General features: G+C 39.3%; 1 protein-coding gene across 19 annotated transcripts in view; it reads left to right on the top strand.

Annotated features, from left to right (window-relative positions):
• EYA1 (EYA transcriptional coactivator and phosphatase 1) overlaps window positions 1–21,298 on the top strand; it is a 374,655-nt gene that overhangs the window by 198,928 nt on the left and 154,429 nt on the right. For all 19 annotated transcript variants that reach the window (XM_069600239.1, XM_069600237.1, XM_069600238.1 and 16 more), the window contains one exon: window positions 19,839–19,916. In XM_069600239.1, the coding sequence (XP_069456340.1) occupies window positions 19,839–19,916 (78 nt within the window). The remainder of the gene's footprint in view (window positions 1–19,838; window positions 19,917–21,298) is intronic.

The following is a 21,298-nucleotide window of genomic DNA, read 5'->3' as shown; positions in this document are numbered from 1 at the left end:
GGCAGAGAATATTAAGTTTCTTCTTAAGTCTGCTGCCAAATTATCATAAGACTCAGTGTTTGTAGGTTCTGTCCTTGCAGGCTAGTGCCTATTTTCATGGTTCATCTAAGGGATAAAGACACTGAGCTACAACCTCAGACATTGTGCTTTTTTACTTCCTACTTGAAATGTTTTTAGTGAGATTTCTTGCTTGAATATTTCAGGTTTCAAAAGTTTCAAGCCTGCATGTTTGTATATTCCAACCTCTCTGTGAATTGTTATTGTTGTAGTGAACTGTGGGTATCACCCAGTTTATAAGTCTTTGAAATAGAAAGCATAAAGAGGCAAGAATATAACATAGCATAAGTGGATGCTTGACTTGCATTCAGAAAAGCACTGTTAGGAGTAATTTGTTTCCAAAGGAATTAGTCAATATTGTAGATTACTGTTGTACAATTAAATCTTGACTTAGAGAGACTGATGGAATGGTTATGGTGGCTTTTCTTTTAACTGATTTTTTTCCTAGTCTTTTGGTCTTCCGGGACAGAATGGGAAAGATATTTGTTATTAGATTATTAAAGAATAATTTTTAAGACCTGGGCTCTTGGGCGATGATGCTTCCGTCAGTTAAATATGAGCATCTGATCTGAGAGGATTTCTAACGTATAGGTATATGTTCAGGTCTCTCTTTAGTAGAAGCTGCATGTTGATGTTTGTGTTGTGTAAATGTGGAAAGTAGCTGGGAAATGTTTCTTCAGAAGGACTTGCGGATCTAGCAGTAAAGGGATTTTTATTTACATACCTAATTAAGGCCTTGTTTGCAAAGCAGTGATTCTTCCATCTTTGTTTTTTCTGGCTGTCTTAAGACCATGGGAGCCTAAGATTGGTCAGTTCATGTATTGCTAGTGTGAGTGTTTATTTTTGGTTGTCTGGGGGTGAGGAGTGGGGAAGGGCAAAAAAGAGGTGTGAGCGGGCGGAACTAAAAGCTCTCAATCTGAGTTTTCTCGATTGTAAATTTAGATACAAACTCAAGAAGAGGCTAAACTTGTCTTAAAGCAGAGGAATTTGCCTTGAAGTGACATTAAACCAGATGCAGTTGGAATCTTTACTGCAAATAGGGTTTCAGGAATTCTGATGGTAATTTGAATAGTAATTTTGAATTGGTATATCAGATTTCCAAGATGATAAGAGATACAATCTCAAATTAGGTGGCTAAATTTTCTGCATTTTAAGATTGATTTAATTGTGTATTGCATATTTTAGGATAATAGGTTAATTCAGTTTTACAAATTTGTATTATCAGGAGTTTAAAGTTGATTTATCATTCCTACAAAGCTTAGAATGCAAATTATCTTGAATTTGTTTTCCTCACTGTAATTTTAATTTCATAAAGTACAGTTATATCCTACCAGAGTATTTTTAAGAAATCTTATTTATGAAAAACATGGAAACTAGAGTGAATGTGTATAAAATTATGGTTTGAGGCTACATTTAAAAAACTATATTTGTATATTTGTGGTCAAATATTCTATTGTCAATAGAAAAATGGTAATCTAATTTTATTGTTTACATTCTGCACATGATTTAGTTTCTGGAAGATGAAGGGACGCTGTGTGTAAAAGAGCTTCTAAGTGACATTTTTAGAGTTTGTAAAACTCTAAAACTCACAAAATTGGCCTCTTTCAAAGTGTTCTTGAGCAAAAGCCATGAAAGGATGAAAAAAATAATTTAAGATTTAATATTTGCATATATAGTTATGGGAATAATTCTCACATATCGATTGGTACTTAATAAAAATAATGGGTAATTTTTATAAATAACTTATTAGTCACTAAGCTGACCATTCTATGATTCATTTCATTAACCTTCAGAGGATCCTTTGATCACCAACATGGTGGGTAGGACACTGGGTTTGACCCTCAGCTCCATTTGCTGGCTCTGTGAGCTCAGATGTGTTTGCTTCTGTATGTGTCAGTCTCCTCAACTGTATAATGGGGACAATAGCAGGTCTTACTTGCTGTGAGGATGATCAGCAAAACTTGTAACACACTAGTGCCTTACTCGGAGAGGCTATGGCACCCACTCCAGTGCTCTTGCCTGGAAAATCCCAGGGATGGGGAAGCCTGGTGGGCTGCAGTCTATGGGGTCACTAAGAGTCGGACACAACTGAGCGACTTCACTTTCACTCTTCACTTTCATACATTGGAGAAGGAAATGGCAACCCTCTCCAGTGCTCTTGCCTGGAAAATCCCATGGATGGAGGAGCCTGGTGGACTGCAGTCCATGGGGTCGCTAAGAGTCGGGCACAACTGAGCGACTTCACTTTCACTCTTCACTTTCATGCATTGGAGAAGGAAATGGCAACCTTCTCCAGTGTTCTTGCCTGGAGAATCCCAGGGATGGGGGAGCCTGGTGGGCTGCCGTCTATGGGGTCACACAGAGTCGGACACGACTGAAGCTACTTAGCAGCAGCAGCAGCAGCAGCAGCAGTGACTTACTAAGTGCTCTTCAAATTTCTAGACCACATGTAAATAATAACCCCTTCTAGAAGACATGGGTTTGATCCCTGGGTCAGGAAGATCCCCTGGAGAAGGAAATGGCAACATACTTCAGTATTCTTGCCTAGGAAATCCCATGGACAGAGTTGCAAAAGAGTTGGATACAATTTAAGCAACTAAACAGAGTACCATTACTGTCTTCTGTTGAGTTCTCCAGAATGTTTGTTTGGTTAGTGAATATGTTGTTCAAAAAGTAATTGGTGAAAATGACAGATGTCTTTCATTTTTTACTTAAAGTCGAATGAACTTTTTGGCCAACCCAATGTAAGAAAACTGAGTCTTGGAAAGTTAGATGCCAAGTTGAAAGACACATGGTTTGTAATTGGTACCACTGGTATTTGAATCAAGTGCTGTTTGAGTCCAGACTCTAGGTTTTCAAATCAGTAATCACTTATGGGAGAGAATGTTATTCCCACCATCTGCCAATTGTTGTTCAGTTGCTAAGTTGTGTCTGACTCTTTGCAACCCGATGGACTGCAGCACGTTGCTTCCCTGTCCTTTGCTATCTCCTGGCATTTGCTCAAGCTCATGTCTGTCGAGTTGGTGATGCTATCCAGCCATCTCATCCTCTGTTGACCCCTTTTCCTCCTGCCTTCAATCTTTCCCAGCATCAGGGTCTTTTTCAATGAGTCAGCTGTTTGCCTCTGGTAACCAGAGTATTGGAGCTTTAGCTTCAGCATCAGTCCTTCCAATGAATATTCAGGATTGATTTTCTTTAGGATTGACTGCTTTGGTCTTGCAGTCCAAGGGACTCTCAGGAGTCTTCTCCAGCACCACAGTTCCCACCATCTGCCAATACCTTTTCTAATACGTTCATACCAAATATCAGTACTCCCACTGTCTTCATGACTGGAGACATTCTCTAGCAAACAGCAGACCTATAAAAGGACCAATGGCAAAGGCCTTGATGACAGAAGGACTTCATTTTAAGGACAACTCCCCAGGGTAGTCCTCCTCTGATTCTAAGTTCTTTTGTGCATGAGTGTATGAGACTCCTTCCTTCTGTTGGGCGCATATAGCATATTGTATCAATAGGTTCACTTCTAGGGGATTGTCTCTTACTAGTTTTCAAAGCTTTAGACTTAATTATAATTCCACCAGCCGTCTGTCTCTGTTAAGCCTCCCTGGGATCAAACAGAGATGGGAAGTCATCTCTGCTTTTCATTATCATAGTCATTATATGCACATTTGGATTGAAACAGTATTACTGTGAAATTTAAAAAGTGCTTGCAGTTTTACTACTGCTCAGAAGTCTTTTGTGCCTCAGAAGCTCAGAAGTCTTTTTCCAAGGCTCAGAAGCCTTGGAAGATATTTGGACCTAGAGAAGGAAATGGCAGCCCACTCCAGTATTCTTGCCTGGAGAATCACATGGACAGAGGAGCCTAGTGGGCTGCAGTCCATGGGATCACAAAGAGTCGGACACGACTGACATGACCTAGCAGCAGCAGATATTTGGAAGTGGATGATACACTGGTCATATGTCTCTTGACTTTGAGAACCAGCTTATGGTAACCAAGTAAAACTCAAAGAAGCAGCTTTAAATGGCATTTGTTGGGGGCTCCATAGAAGGGCAGTGACCAACGCCAGGAGCTGGGATGTGCATGGCACGTTCTAAGAACAGGAGAGAGAATGACAGGGAGTAGAGGAGATCAAGTGGGAGGAATAAAGGGGGGTGTCGTGTGGGGCTTACAGGTTAGCAAACGTACCCTGGTTGATTGTATATCACTAACTGTATCTTTAATATATGGGTACTCCAATACTGCATGGAAAAGGCTCAGAGTTTCTAGGAGGCCAGGCTTCTTGATAAACTAATGACCTGAATATAGACAGTTTTCATCTATTCCCAATACCTAATAGTTCTGGCTCACCTCTTCCTTAGCTGGGCTAAAACTTTCATAGGAACAGAAAGATGTATCTACCTAAGGGCATCCTGTCTCTGGGAGAAACTTATGGTTTCCCCCAGAGAGATACGCAAATCTTTAGTGAATACTAGTTATTTAGGCTAATTCTTATCCCTTTGATCATGGATTTTCTGCTTTAAGTAATTACTAATTTCTGAGGGTGCCTGAAGACGTTGTGGGGTGAGCAGTATATAGATAAAAGTGGTGTGGTTTTGTGTATGTGTGTGCTTATTCTTGGGCTTCCCAGGTGGAGCTAGTGGTAGGAGACATGAGACACAGGTTCGATCCTGGGTCGGGAAGATCTCCTGGAGGAGGGCATGGCAACCCACTCCAGTATTCTTGCCTAGAGAATCCAAGGACAGGGAAATCTGATGGGTTACCATCCATAGGATTGCAGAGTCGGACACAACTGAAGTGACTTAGAACACACGTACACACACATGGTTGTTCTCATCTTGCTTACTTGGGGTAAGGTCTAAGAGTAATTTATTTTCCTCCTTTTGCCTCCGAACATGTAATATAATAGAAAATTATCACATAATTGCAGATTTTCTATTTTTCCATTTCACTTTGGGTAGGAAAAAGTCATTTGTTACATAGCTATCCTCAAAGACTGCTAAATGTTGCCTTTATTAAAAGAGGGCATACATTTTGAGAAGCTAATCAAGGATTTATGTTAAGTTTCAGAACCCCAAGTAGTTTATAAGTAAACTCTTACTATGACTATGTATTTGGTTGGCCAAAAAGTGTGTTTGAAACATTTTGGCCAACCTAATACAAAGTAGTTTGCTGATTTTGCAGATTTTTCAGTTCTATTTCATGCTTCTGGTATTCTGTCACTCTGAAAAAAGGTGGGCAAACTCTACCATACACATTTCAAGGAGGTATTTAAAGTATTCCCTATAATACAAATCAGATTTTTTTTCATAAAATTAATCTAAATCAAAATCTAAAATACTTCCCTATCTTATCACTGTGTCTGTTACCTTATGTAAGGGAACTTTTGTGTGGGAAAAATACTATTTTAGCAAAATAAGGACTATGGGCTGAGTAGACTGAGTTCTCACTAGCTATTTGAGCAGATCTTTCATTCCTTCCACCTATCTTATTTGTTTTACCCTCAAAAAGACTAGGAGAACTTCTTTGCACCTCATCTTAAAGAGTTTGTGATTAGTCTATACAGCATAGTATCTGTGTTGGAAAAGAGATTCAACAGCATGTCAGGCTGATTTTAAAGCCTACATCCTTTATACTCAAAAAATACAGACTGCCCATAGCCCAAAAGCTTAGTGCTTATTGAAATGCTTAAATCTGCCTTAAGATTTTTTGTTACCTTATCTAAGATTATTACCCAATAGAGGAACTACAGCTTCATTTCTTATATGTATTTCAGCTATTAAGGCTCATGAGTCCTTAAAGGGAGGGATAGGCCTGTTTACTATTGTGTTCTCTGCAGCTGATAGAAAGCTTGGAAGTGAATAAACAGTCAATATATATTTGTTATTGTATACTAATGCAAGTGAATGATGATAATCATTTGTTGTTCAGTTGTTAAATTGTGTCTGACTCGTGTGACCCCACAAAACTAGCACACCAGGCTTCCCTGTCATTCGCCGTCTCCCAGAGTTTGCTCAAATTAACTTCCATTGAGTCGGTGATGCCATCCAATCATCATGGTCCAACTCTCACATCCATACATGCCTACTGGAGAAACCATAGCTTTGACTGTACCTTTGTCAGCAATGTCTCTGCGTTTTACTCCGTCTAGGTTTGTCCCAGGGATGGGGGAGCCTGGTGGGCTGCCGTCTATGGGGTCGCACAGAGTCAGACATGACTGAGTGACTTCACTTTCACTTTTCACTTTCAGGCATTGGAGAAGGCAGTGGCAACCCACTCCAGTGTTCTTGCCTGGAGAATCCCAGGGATGGGGGAGCCTGGTGGGCTGCCGTCCATAGGGTCGCACAGAGTCAGACACGACTGAAGCGACTCAGCAGCAGCAGCAGCAGTCAGATGACCACCATACTTGATAATCAGGACTGTATTCTCCAGAGGATAAGGGATACCCAGCCATGACTGTGGTGATTGAGGATAGTGTCTGCAAACCGGTAATGCTTAAACTGAAACTTGAAGGAGAGATAGAAAAAACACTGGATGTTTTGCCAGGAAGGAGCAAAGCCATTTCTAATCCCGGGGACTGTGTGTGGCAGAAGAGGTGAGACATATGGCTAGAGTGCACAGAGATGGGACTAAGACAGTCACCCAAGCAGATGATGAACAACCTACAGCCTTATGTACCAAGTTCAGGAGTTTGAATTCAATCCTGAAAGAGCTGGATGGCCCAAAGACTTGCAGACAGGAGAGTAATGCGATTGAGTCTGGTCTGAGAAATACACTTAGGTAGTATTTTGAAACTTTGGTTCAACAGATGATTTGTTGTTGTTGTTCAGTTTCTCAGTCGTATGTGACTCTTTGCAACCCCATGAACTGCAGCCCACCAGGCTTCCCTGTCATTCACCGTCTCTTGGGGTTTGCTCAAATTCATTTCCATTGAGTCAGTAATGCCATCCAATAATCTCATCCTCTATCATCCCCTTCTCCTATCTTCAGTCTTTCCCTGCATCAGGGTCTTTTCCAGTGGGTGACAGGTAGGGAGAAAAGACTGCAGGTAAGAAGTTATGAGGGCATTTTTATCTGAAATCATGTACTTATTTATGTATTACCATTTCAGCACAAATTTCTGATACTTGCCCTAAGGAAAGCAGAGAATGGATAATATATATATATGTGTGTGTGTATGTATATATATATATGTAGCAAAGCAGTATTGCATGATAGTAAGGATAGATTTTGCAGTCAGACTAACCTGGGCTTAAAATCTCAAAATCTCAGTGTCATAATTCTGTAACTGACATATGGGTTTTGAGAGAGAGCAGAGGACTGGGGGAAGGCTCTGAAACAAGGAAACCAGCCCTACCACTTGCTGGAGACTGAGTGTGATGCTGAATAGTTACTGAACTGTTTCTATCTCTGCTTCCTGGTCTGTAAAATGAAAGTTTCTACCTCTCGGGATGTGAGGATAGTTAAATGAGTCGGTAAAGCACTTAGAACACACTGACTTCTAAGAAATATTTAATATCCATTGGCTGTTTTGTTATTATCATGTAAGATCTCTGATCCCAGACAAGCCCGGGTTCTGGGCTTCCCAGATGGTGCTAGTGGTAAAGAACTCACCTGGCAATGCAGTAGACATAAGAGACATGGGTTCAATCCCTGGGTTGGAAAGATCCCCTAGAGAAGGAAATGACAACCCGCTCCAGTATTCTTGCCTGGAGAACTCCATAGACAGAGGAGCCTGATGGGCTGCAGTCCATGGGGTCATAAGAAGTTGGGCATGACTGAGCGACTAAGATCTCTGAGCCTCTGCCCTCCCCACTGTAAAATAGGGGTTGCACCTTTATCACTGGGCCTATTTCACCTAGTGGAGGCTCGAGGTTCTTTTTTAAAAAAATTTTTATTGTGGTAAAAGTTACATAAAATATACTATTTTAACCATATTTAACTGTACAGTTCATTGGCACTAAGTACATTCACATTGTTGGGCACTCTCACCATCGTCCATCTACCAAATTTTTCACCTTCCTAAACTGAAACTCTGTCCCCATTAAACACTAAGTCCCCATCCCCCCACTGCATGCTTCCATTCCCCAGCCCGTGGCATCTACCAGTGTACTTTCTGACTGTAGGAGTTTGACTATTCTGGGTGGCTTGTATAAGTGGAATCAAATAGTATTTGTCTCCACCTAATACATATAGGAATGCATGTTTAAGGTTCACTTAATACATGTCCTACAACAAATTATACCTTCTCTTCAGCTATAGACTTAAAATACTAACTCCAGTCCCTGTCATCTACTCAAAGGTTCAAACCTGCTCAAAGAAGAGCAACAATTAGTAAAGAATAATACAGGTGACTTTTTTTTTTTAAGCAAACATATCTACTGGGAATGGCTACTGCAGTGTTTCCATGGAAAGAGAGATTTACTTCCCCTGGAGATCCTCACTTCTCCTGATAGCCTTTGCGGGTCCTCTGAGTACCTGGAGTACTCCATAAGTACTTGCTCAATTAATACCCAATATGGGTAGGATTTAGGTCTGGGTGCTCCTGTGGTTTGGTGAAGCATGGGAAAGGGGTATGATCTGAGATGTAAATTTGGTAGGTTGATTACATTTTAGGCAAGTACACCATTTTTCCAGATTGATATGATTGAGGTTCTGAACCCGAGCCAGCCCATCTGCTTCCGTTCTTCATACACTAGTTTGTTTTACCTTTCACCAAATTGCAGCATGCACTGATACACCTTTGCTTAATGCCCTGCTCTTCTGGGACGTTTCTGTTGCTGTGCCCTTCAATGATTGTTAGGCTCTCCATCAGAGACATGATTAAGGATGATAAAACCCTCATTGAACAACACTTGACTTTTCATAAAAAGTGGTTTCATAAAAGGTATGGTAATCAAAGATATTTGAAACCTAATTGTGTGACCTTAGGCTAGTTTTTAAACATCTTTAAGCTGTGGTTTTCTCATCTTTCAAACGTGACAATTATAGTAAATATCTCATGAAATTGCCACAAGAAGCAAATAAGCTATTACTTGTAAGGTGCTTAGCACAATGCCTGACATGTAGTAAATGCTCAAGAAACATAAGCTATTTTTAAAATTATTACTCTTCCAGGTGAAAATTCTACATAAATATTGCCTGTGCCATAAATTGAGAGTGTTATAGTGCTACCTTAATTCTTAAAATTGGAGCAGTCTTTTCAGGCCTTTGTACTGTGCTTGTGTTCTTGCTGCTAAGTCGCTTCAGTCGTGTCCGACTCTGTGTGACCCCACAGATGGCAGCCCACCGGGCTCCGCCATCCCTGGGATTCTCCAGGCAAGAACACTGGAGTGGGTTGCCATTTCCTTCTCCAATACATGAAAGTGAAAAATGAAGGTGAAGTGGCTCAGTAAGTGTCCGACTCTTCATGACCCCATGGACTACAGCCTACCAGTCTCCTCTGTCCATGGGATTTTCCAGACAAGAGTACTGGAGTGGGGTGCCATCGCCTTCTCCGTCTTATAACACACTAGCATCTAAATGTAGGTATTTGTTAAAAGTCATCAAATGGCACATTTAAGAATAACAGGCCACATCCATGCTTAATTCTTTTTCATATGTGGATGTTCTGTTATGTTTATGAAATCACAACAAATTTTCTTGTCTGAAAATTCACAGTGGGTTTTTGTCATCAGGCACTTTCTCAATCAACAGATTAAAAATAGGCTATCATCTGGGTTCTGAAATATTTTGATGTTAGAAAGAGGGCTTAATTCTCCAGAAGGTTAGAAGCCACTGAGTCAAACAAAAGTGCTCTCAGAGTTTAGAGAAAAGAGCTCTTCAGCTTGCTGAGGTCTGGCCAGGCTTCAAGGAGGAGATGGAATCTGAGCTGAGTGTTTGGGAAATGGGTAGAACCTGAATAGATTGAGAAGAGATGGAATGCATTCTAAATGAGGGACCAATGTGAACAAAGGTAGGACAATGTGGGAGACAGGGAGGAGACTAGTGGAGCTGAAAAAGGAATTGATAGTAGATAAGGTTAGAAGGATCATCTGAAGCTAAACTGTGGAGGACCCTGAATGCTAGGCTAAGGAATTTGGACTTTATCCTGGAGCCAGTAGAGAAGCCATTTAATATTTTGAATGAGGGTTGATATGGTGCAAGTGTTTCAGGTATGAATCTGGCAGCAATTTCAAGGGTAGATTGGATTGAGGGAGACAGGTACAGCAAAACGGAGGCTCATGAGATCTGCCTGAATTTTGTGTGTTAGGAACCTGAACAACAACAACAAAACTGGAATCCTGTCCAGGCCGCATACATGTTTAATTCTTTTTCATATATGGGTTCTGTTATGTTCATGAAAACACAACAGATTTTCTTGTCTGAAAATTCACAGTGGGTTTTTGTCATTGGCACTTTCTCAATCAGCAGATTAAAAATAAGTTATCATCTGGATTCTGAAATATTTTGATGTTAGAAAGAGGGCTTCATTCTTCAGAAGGTTAGAAGCCACTGAGTCGAACGTTCAAAGGGATATTTCAAAGGAATGGCCATCATTTACCAAGTATCATTTCTTTCACCAAAACGTCAATTAGTCTAGACCTCTACATAAGTCGTTGCACAGTGTCCTTCCAATATGCTCTACTTTCTGTGAATAACGAGTTTCGCTTGACTAACATTCCTTGTTGGCTGGGTACACCCTTAAGTTCAAGTTTAGTCTATGTGTGTTGATTTGGTTTTCAAAAGATAGAATTGCTATTTTGAAGAGTTGTCTTACTCTTTGCAACCCCATGGACTGTAGCCCACCAGGCTCCTCTCTCCCTGGAATTCTCCAGGCAAGAATCCTGGAGTGGGTAGCCTTTCCCTTCTCCAGGGGATCTTCCAGACCTAGGAATTGAACCCAGGTCTCCTTCATTGCAGGCAGATTATTCTTTACCATATGAGACACCAGGGAAGCCCCTTTTAAGAAAAAGACGAATTTAAATTTTAGAGTACTCATAATCATATTCCAGACTGTAAAACCAATCTGAACATAAAGGGATACCTTGTTTTCCAAATGGGTATTAACCAAAGAAAAATCATTTGATTCATGGATATATATTCTTTTCAATAAAGGGGAAATAGTTGAATGGCTGCTTATAATCTTTTACTTATTCAGTTATGTCTAAAATAAAATATATAAATGTAGGAATATTGCTATCTTCTACTTTCACACTTCATGTAATTTTATCCATTCTTTTTCTATATGCCTTTGGTATCCCTTGATGCCACTTTTTGAGTCATTTGATGCATTTTTAAAAAACGTACGTTTCTACTTTTACCTCATGAGTTGAGATAGGAAACTCATTAAATCTGTGAGTGATATTATCATTGAATCCAAACTATAACTTAATATTACAATGGTTATGCTTTTGTCTTGTAGGTTATTTATTATCTGTACAGCATAATCATGTGTGGTGTAGCTCTTTAAAGTTCTGTGTAAAGTTTGCTTACAGCAATATCTAATATTTTGCCTTGGACTGATCATGCCCACAAATTATTATTAAATATATGTGACTGACTTATCTCTCTTTTTAAGATCAGGAAAGATTCTCTCTAAATATACCAAAAAAAAAAATCCAACGATTGATATTCCTTTATGTGAATATATCTTCTCCAAAGAATACTTTGCTCAAAATAGTATGAGGGAAATGTGTCCTGTGAGTGTTTTATAAGAACCTGCTTAGAAGTTGACAGTGATAATTTCGGAGGAATAAAATGTTATTTTCAGTTTAATCATATACAGTGTGTTTAATTGCCCTGTACAATGTGCCCAGTGGTATGAAGTCAGTTATCTGCTTTTCAAAGTCAGTTGTACATTTTTACCTTCATCCATTTCTTCAGTGAATATTGAGTTCCAATTACGTGTGAAGCACTGGGCTATGTTCTATAGGGATATAAAAAGTTGGAGTTCCAACTATGAAGAAATCTATAGCATATTTGGATAAGACTATGAAATGTAAAGCAAGGTTGAGTAGGATGTGTGTTCTAAATGAGGTACAAACTCAGATTTAGTGGCTCAAGGAAAAGAAGCATAAGCCCTGAGTAGTAGATCAGGCAAATCTTCACAAAGCAAGTGGGACTTTGATTGAACCATGAAGGATTCCGATCAGTGGAAATTGCAGAACATTTAACGTCAGAAGGAAAGGCGCTAGCAACACTGTGGAACTGAGGACGTATTAAACATTTGGTAGGCCAGTTTGGTAGGCCAGTGTTGGTGTGTTTGTTTGGGCGTGTGATTCTTTGTCTATAAAATGGAGATAAGTGTCAGATAGCAAAGTTAGGATAATTAAATGTGACTATTTTGTAGTACTCTCATATTCTTGTAAGTTACTAGTTGTTATGCAAATACAAAGTGTGTATAAAGGAGTGGCATGGAAAGCAAAAAAAAAGAAAAAAGCTTGGTCTTACTGAGGGCCTTAAGAATATGATAAAGTTGGTGGTGGTGGTGTTCACTTGCTAATTCATGTCTGACTCTGTGACCCCATGGCTTGCAGCACTTCAGGCTCCCCTGTCCTTTACTATCTCCCAGAGTTTACTCAAATTCATGACCTTTCGAGTCGGTGATGCTATCTGACCATCTGATCCTGTGCCTCTCCCTCCTTTTGCCTTCCGTCTTTCCCAGCATCAGGATCTTTTCCAGTGATAAAGTTACGATAACTTAATTAGGAAGAAAATGAAAAGCCTGTTGAAGACCTCAGCGGCAGAGTGACTTGCTCCAATCTAGTCTATAGAAAGATAAATATCTCTGTTCAAAATAAAGAGAGACTGGAAGGCCAATTGATTGGCTTTTCAGAGAGAAGAGGTATATAGTAATTAGGCTTGTGACTGTGAAATTAGGGGAAAAAGTGGTTGCGAAAGATTAGAACGGTAGAGATGATAGATTGACAGTGGAGTATGAGGAAAGAGTTGCTGGGAGGAATCACTGTGAAATGCTTCGTCTAGATGATATGACCACTACAAAAGGACAGGATGAGGAGATTGCATTTGAGCACTTGATTTGCTCTTGATCCAGACAGGGGCATTGCACAATTAGAATGTGAGGATTGGTCCCCATGAAAAAGGTGTGCATGTGGATAAAGATTTCAGAGTTGTCTACATGGAGATTTTTTTAAACAGTTGCAAGGAAAGACATGATTGTGAAGGAAAATTTAGATAGATAAGGAGGAAGTACAATGATCGAACCATAGAGTAAGCAGAGGAGAACAGTCCAGAGGAAAAAACACGAGGAGAACAGGGAAACATTGCTGTGTCGTATTGATCAATGATGAGAAAAATGTCAGAGGAAGGCCCATTCTACAGAAAAATTAAGGAAAATCAGGATGGAGAAGAGTTTGAATTAGGCAATTAAAATACTTTCAATAAACTAGTAGCTATAAAGGGATATTTCAGAGGACTAAAGATGGAGAAGGAAATAGCAACCCATTCCAGTGTTCTTGCCTTGAGAATCCCAAGGACGGGGAAGCCTGGTGGGCTGCTGTCTATGGGATCACACAGAGTTGGACACGATTGAAGCAACTTAGCAGCAACAGTAGCAGCAAAGAGAGTAGATACTAAGTTCAAAGGCAGATTTTTAGAAAACTTAGTGATGAAAGAAGGGAGAGAAAATAGATAGCGGTTGAGAAAAGATTTTTTTTAATTAGGAGAGACCTGCCTATTTATTTAGATTTTGGTTTTTCTTTTATTAAATTTTATTAGAGTATAGTTAATTTACAAGTTGGGTTAGTTTCAGGTGTACAGCAAGGTGAATCAGTTATATAGATACTTTTTATCCACTTGTTTGTAGATTGTTTTTCAATACAGGCCCTTAAGAGTATTAAGTAGAGTTCCCTGTTCTGTACAGTATTAGTTATCTATTTTATATTGGTTTGTGAGTGCTTGCTAAGTTGCTTCTGTCGTGTCCAACTCTTTGAGGCCCTATGGACTATAGCCCGCCTGGCTCCTCTGTCCATGGGATTCTCCAGGCAAGAATACTGGACTGGATTGCCATGCCCTTCTCCAGGGGATCTTCCCAACCCAGGGATTGAACCTGTGTCTCTTATGCCTCCTGCATTGGCATGTGGGTTCTTTACCACTAGTGCCACCTGGGAAGCAAACTAGAATTTTTCATCAATAACCCTAACAGTCATATGCATATGTGATGATGTGTTTATATGTGCTCCGTCATGTCCGACTCTTTGCAACCTCATGAACTGTAACCCACCAGCCTCCTCTGTCCATGAAATTTTCCAAGCAAGAATACTGGAGTGGTTTGCCATTTCCTTCTCCAGGGGGTCTTCTTGGCCCAGGGATTGAACCCACATCTCCTGCATTGGCAGGTGGATTCTTTACCACTGGCACCACCTGGGAAGTCCCTATATTGGTTTAATTAACCTTATTATTTACTTTATACATAGTGTGTGTGTATCTATCTCAGTCTCTCAATTTATCCCTTCTTCCACTTTACCTCCTGTAACCATAAGTTTTTCTACATCTGTGACTCTGTATCTGTTTTATAAATAAGTTCATTTGCACCATTTTTTAAGATTGTACATATAATTGGCATCATACAATATTTGTCTTTATCTTGACTGACTTCACTCAATATGACAATCAATGTTGCTGCAAGTGGCATTAGTTCATTCTTTTATATGGCTGAGTAATATTCCATTGGAATATTCATTGGAAGGACAGATGCTGAAGCTGAAACTCCAATACTTTGGCCATGTGATGTGAAGAACTCACTCACTTGAAAGGACCTTGATGCTGGGAAAGATTGAAGGCAGGAGGAGAAGGGGACGACAGAGGATGAGATGGTTGGATGGCATCACCAACTCAATGGACATGAGTTTGAGTAAACTCTGGGAGTTGGTGATGGACAGGGAGGCCTGGCATGCTGCGGTTCATGGAGTCTCAAAGAGTGGGACACGACTGAGCGACTGAACTGAATATTCCGTTGTATATACATACCACATCTTCTTTATCCATTCATCTATCGATGGACATTTAGGTTGCTTCCATGTCCTGGCTATTGTAAATAGTTCTGCTGCCTGTTTTTAAAATTAGGTGAGGCAGAAGGGAAATAGTCCCTTAAGATGAAGTTGTTGAGACCAAATAGTGGGGTATTGTTGCAAAGAAGATATGGATGTTGCATCAGTAATGAAGGTGCTTGATGAGCATGGAATCATGGTATGATGGGTTAGTTGGCTGATCTTGAGAGTGATCTGATGGATCTATCTCCACTTAAATTTATGGTGAATCAAAACAGGGTTCTCTTTTTCGTGGGCCATATACAGTATCGTGCATGCTCCGTCATTTCAGTCGTGTCTGACTCTTTGTGACCTCATGGACTGTAGCCCACCAGGCTCCTCTGTCCTGGGAATTTTCCCGGCAAGAATACTGGAATGGGTTGTCATTTCCTTTTCCAAGGGATCTTTCCGACTCAGAGATCAAACCTGTGTCTCTTATGTTTCCTGCATGGTAGCCGGGTTCTTTACCACTAGCATCACCTGGGAAGCTCTAACATAATAGTATATGCACCCTGAATAGTGCTGGAGAGAGATGCCCACATTTTCTTCTGGAATCTTCTATCCCGATTACCGTGGTCAAAATTCTTCCTCTAGTCCGTTTCTTCAGAAAGAGTATACAGATTGTAATGACAGAGGTGTATGTTTTCTTAATATAATCATGATTTAGTCCTGCCTTCTTGTTACATCCAAATTACCTTGATTTGATTTTGGCTGGCCTGAGGCAATGGCTTCATGGTTGATCATAGACAAGCCACTTAGCTTCAGATTCTTCTCATTTACTTTTCAAAGGATAAGCTTCAGTTTAATGTGAAGTTTGTGACAGATTCTGCCCCATCATCATCTTAATAAGACACTCTAATGACAGAGTAACTGTAAAAGCATGGCATCTGGACCTAGCTCAGTGTTCAATGATTTATAAGCATTTATTTTTTGAAAATATTCTCATGAGTGTATTGTCTCCAGTTACTGATGAGGAAGCAGAGGCACACAGACATTGAGTCACTTTTCCAGGTTCATACTGTTAATAGCAAATTTAGATTGAACTTCAACTGATAATTGCAAAGCTGGTGCTTTTAACTCTTTATTCTTTCCTTTATTCATTCATTCACTTATTTATTATATATTTTAACTCTATTCCCTGTTGTTCCCTGTACTATTCCCTAGGAGGAAGGCATTCAGTATAGTAGTTATATAATACTGCTACTAATGATGATGATAAATATAGTTTTAGTTCCTTCTGTATGCTAGGTACTTTACATACATTTTATGGATCCTTACTGCATTCCTAGGATGTAGATAACATTTTTTTTTTTCTTGTGACAGGAACCTAGCAACTTTCAAATATGCAGTATAATATTATTGACTATAGTCATCCTCTCCATGGCTTGTTTATCTTACAGCTGGAAGTTTGTATCTCTTGACCCCCTGCATCCATTTCACCCACCCTCTAAACCCCCTTTGGCAATCACTTTGTATCTGTGAGCATCTGTTCTCTTTATCTGTGAGTTTTGCTTTGTAGATTCCACAAAGAATTGAAATCATACAATGTTTCTTTCTCTTTTGACTTGTTTCATGAATACTCTCAAGATCCACTCATGCTATCACAAATGGAAAGATTTTATTCTTTTCTTTTATGGTTGAGTGTATTTTGTATGTAAATGCCATTGTAGATACCACTTCTTAAATTTTTAGATGAGATAATCAGTGTTGAAGAGCTGGAATAACTTCCCAAAGTCTTATGGTGGGTATTTGAATTATTTGCCTTCAGAACAAAAGCTCAAAGGCACTGATAGATGGAAGTGTGTGGTACCTCTGGAGGATATAGCAAGTTGCCCAGTATAGCTCAAACCTAAAATGCTATGGTTAGGTGAAGCTGTTGAAAGGATCAGGGAGATTAAAGTGGGGAAGAAGAATCTGAGTATGTTTTAAAGGATGAGTTGTTAAATATCAATTAGGAGACTGAAAATTCAGAGTGGTAGAGAAAAGACAGATTCTTGAGTGGGGGGCAAAAGAGAATAAAAGTTGCTGTTTTCTGACAGAATGAAATCATATAGCAAAGGAAAAAGTGTGGTGGAGATAGAAGAATCCTACCATTATTTAGAGGAAAACAGGTTATTCATAGATTTTTTCTTTTCAGATAGTTAGTGTAGAGGGGATCCTTATTGTCAGACATAACAGCACCTTAAAATGTTCAGACTAAAAATCCAGTATGTTGTGTTTTTAAATTCAGAGCTTTGGTAAGGTGCTTTATTATGTCGCTTATGACATATTTATAAATGTCATGGCACTAGTAAGGATATGTAAAGCTTTGGTGGCCACAGGATTATTGTCTTATCTTTTTAAATCTTCTTGTGGGTGTATGCTTGGCATGCCCAAAGCCAGAAGAGGTCTCTGTTTATCTGGTTTTCATTCAGAAACTATTTTCTATCACAGTAAGTCACCAGTCTCTGTAGCATCCGGTGGCTGGTGATGGCAGCTTGACCTACAGTACCTGATAAGATCATGAATATTATGGTAGTTACTTTATGTACTGGCTCTTCTCTTAAACAGTGAGTCTTTAAAAAAAAATGGATTCATCAGGAAAAGGGAATCTTTATTCTTTAGTCTATAGATGAGTATGTTTGAACAATGGCAAAAAGCAATGGGTTTGAGGCCTAAAAGATTAAGTATCCCCTTCTTTTCCTTCCTATTCTTTTTGCATATTTTTAATGGCATCTCAAGGACAATTAAATATGCCTCTTGAGAGTGAAAATTACTTGATTAAGCCAAATATGGAGAGTAGCTGGGGTGGGTCGTAGGGGTACAAAGGTAGTTGAATTTTACAGTCCAATCTATAGAATCGAGGACTTCAGATTTGGGAAAGACTCACCTGGGCTAACATCTCACACTGTAAATTTCTTCCTCACCATCTTTCCCAGGCAGCCAGGTGAGTGTGGACCTTCCACTTGAGATCTGCCAGTGAGTTCTCTGGCCTGGAAGCATTAACACTCCAGGAATACAAGGACTGTAGGGGTTTTGCTTCCCGTTATGTCTACAGAAAATGGCAGTGCCTCCATTGCTGTGCTGTGTTGTCAAGTAGCTCTTATTATTGGGATGAGCCACTTAACTGCCAGTGTTTTCAGCCTTGGAATGAAAAATAGCTAACATGAAATCCCATTTCAGCCACTTGGGCAATTGCCTTATATCTCTGATTTGAGTTTTTGCACATGAAACTGGAGAATTTGTGTGTTGTCTTCTGAGATCTACTTGTAGGATTATTTAAAGGGATTAATCTCACACATAGTAGGTGCTTTTAGGACCTATTCCTCTTGGGCATAGCTCTGGTCTTTTTCTGGTCATGTGATATTTGATACTATGTTCAGATCCCAGTGGTAATCTGTCAAGTACAGAGTGAAATAGAACTATTGCTTTGTATGTACAGGGCATTATATGAGTTCTTTTTAAAGCAGTAAGATAAGAATGTGGGGAAGTGAGCAGGAAACTGCACCAGCACAGGTTTCCCTGGCTTCTTGAATCTGTGGCAGTGTAATGAGTATGAAGAGCAATACTGTTAAGTTTCATGGAGGCGTGGAGAGAAGAGGGAAATACAGGCTTATATCAGAACTTATCAGTATCAACTAAGACTTCCAATCTAAAAGGAGTGGAAAAGTGCAAACTTCCATGACACTGTTGTTTGTTCTACATCGGAACACTCAGTTGAAGTGATTTGCTTTGGACTCAACTTGGTTTAGAGAGAGTCTAAATAATTAACATTTTGAATTAATTTTATTCTTCAACTTGGTTTAGAGACACTCTAAACAATTAATTTTTTGAAAGTAACTATCTGCTGCAACTATTCATAATGTGTATTTTAAATTACTCATTATGCCCGAGTGAAAGATTTGAAGGCCCAAGAGGGTGAATTTGTCCTTTGCCTTATGTTTATATGAGATTGGGTGTTAAGAGAAGGAAAAGCTGCATTTTCTCCATCATCTTTCCCCCTTCCAGAATGTATTTACATGGTGAGAGAAGCCTCCCCAAATATTCTCTTGTTGTGGCCTTCATTTTGGGATACATGTTATTGATTTTTAGGTTACCTCTAAAATATTGTTACTCTTTTTGAAAGCCTGTTAACAGGGATGTATACCTTCCACAAAGTGGGCTGGGCAAATTCCAATGATAGCACTTTGCTAGTAATTTCTAGGGAAAATAATGGTTCTACATTTTTATTTTAAAAAATATAAAACTAGGAGAAAAAGGGTCCAGAGGTGACCTGGCTTATCTGTAATAATCCCATCACTGTTAGTTTATAGACCCAAGGGACTTTACCAAAGGTTATATTTTCCACAAACTGTCTGCTATCATTATTATTTTTAAATGGAAAATTTTATTTATGCTTCATTTATATTTAGTGTGGCTTTGGTACTAAGTGTACATTAGACATTGATGAATTGTTGGCTTGGTGTGGCAGGGTGGTGGTAATAATCCATTAAAGTGAGCACTCTGTTTTTCAGCCATGCTGGATAACTGAGAAAGCAGCTTTTAGTTTAAAGTGTTTCTTTTAAAAGTTACTTGTCACAGTAGGTTCCTTAGAAAAACTTAAGGTGAATTCCTTTAAAAAAGATTAGGAATATCAATCTGATTTACATACTAATATGAAAGAGTTGATTTTTAGATTATTTTCTTAAAACTTTTTTGAATGTTATATCTTCTCTACTGTGCCTTTACAAATAACTGTTAACTGGATACATGACATATGTTGTTTATTTTTGTAGTTAAAACAGAGCCAATGAGCAGCAGTGAAATAGTTTCAACAACAGCAGACGGGTCTTTAGACAATTTCTCAGGTTCAGGTAAGGAATAAACATTAGATTTTCACATTAATATGAAACATTATTTTTCGTGGTGTATATATGTACAAATATGTGTGTGTAGATGCAAATGTATTATGTAATACTGTATAGATTTTCTCAGAGTCACATGTTTGCAATTCTGATGTTTTTATTTATTGTGATGCTGAAAATTTTGGAGAAAAAAATCAAAATGGGTGCAGTTCTCATCTCTAAATTATCCTTATTCTGTTAATGACTCCTTTTGTCTCTCATCTGTGTGATTTTCCTTTTGGAAACTAGTCATTTATTTGCCTGTGCCGGGTCTCAGTTGCGGCATGCGGGCTCTTTGGTCTTTGCTGTGTGGCATGTGGGGTTTTTAGTTGAAGCATGCAAACTCTTAGTTGCAGCATGTGGATTCTAGTTCCCTGAAAGTCGCTCAGTCGTGTCCGACTCTTTGTGACCCCGTGGACTGTGCAATCCATGGAGTTCTCTAGGTCAGAATCCTGGAGTGGGTAGCCTTTCCCTTCTCCAGGGGCTCTTCCCAACACAGGGATCGAACCCAGGTCTCCCGCATTGCAGGTGGATTCTTTACCAGCTGAGCCACACGGGAGCCTGGCCAGGGATCAGAGCTGGGCTGCCTGCCCTGGGAGAGTGGATCTTTGCCATTGGACCACCAGGGAAGTTCCTGTGTGATTTTTCTAATCAATCAAAATACTGGCTTCTGATACCCACTAAACTGACTTGTCAAGTCATCCTCCTAAGTAACTGCCACATCCGCTAGAGATTAGACTTTGTAAAGCAGCTTTAGATCCTTAAGTTGGTTTTTCATCTCTTTCACATCAATAAAGTCTGCCTCCAACAAACAAAATATCTGTGTTTCACCTCCATTATATTGAAATTCCTGATAAAAAAAAGTGACTGTGATAATAAATTCACTGTGAAGATTTGAGTTTATCTTTGTCAAATTACCCAGCTTGGACTCTTTCCATTAAAAAATCATTTTTATCAGAAGTAATTCTTCAAATTTTAACCCTCTTCAGGTTGTCTGCTGGGTTTATAAAAGCTCTCCATTGGAGATGCTCTACTTCTGTAAATTTGTGATTGAGTTCATCCAGCTCTCAGGATCATTTCACATATAACACAACTAAAAAGAGTTATATGTAGATATAAAACAAACTGCAGATGCACAACTTTTATGCTAATGGTACCAGCTAGAGGCAATAGGAAATAAAATGTTATACCTATAGTTCTTTCATAAAGCATTTACTGGAATTTGACTCATATCAAGCAGTGTGCTTAGTGCTATTATGGATTCAAAGATGTGTGAGAACAGTCCTGGCTTGTGGCTTAATAGGGCAACCTAATCACCAGGCCATCACAGTTCAGCTCGATAATGCCAGAGG

This window comes from Ovis canadensis, chromosome 9, assembly GCF_042477335.2.
Source record: "Ovis canadensis isolate MfBH-ARS-UI-01 breed Bighorn chromosome 9, ARS-UI_OviCan_v2, whole genome shotgun sequence".
In the NCBI taxonomy this organism is placed as follows: Eukaryota; Metazoa; Chordata; class Mammalia; order Artiodactyla; family Bovidae; genus Ovis; species Ovis canadensis.
This window is presented reverse-complemented; position numbering and strand designations above follow the sequence as displayed.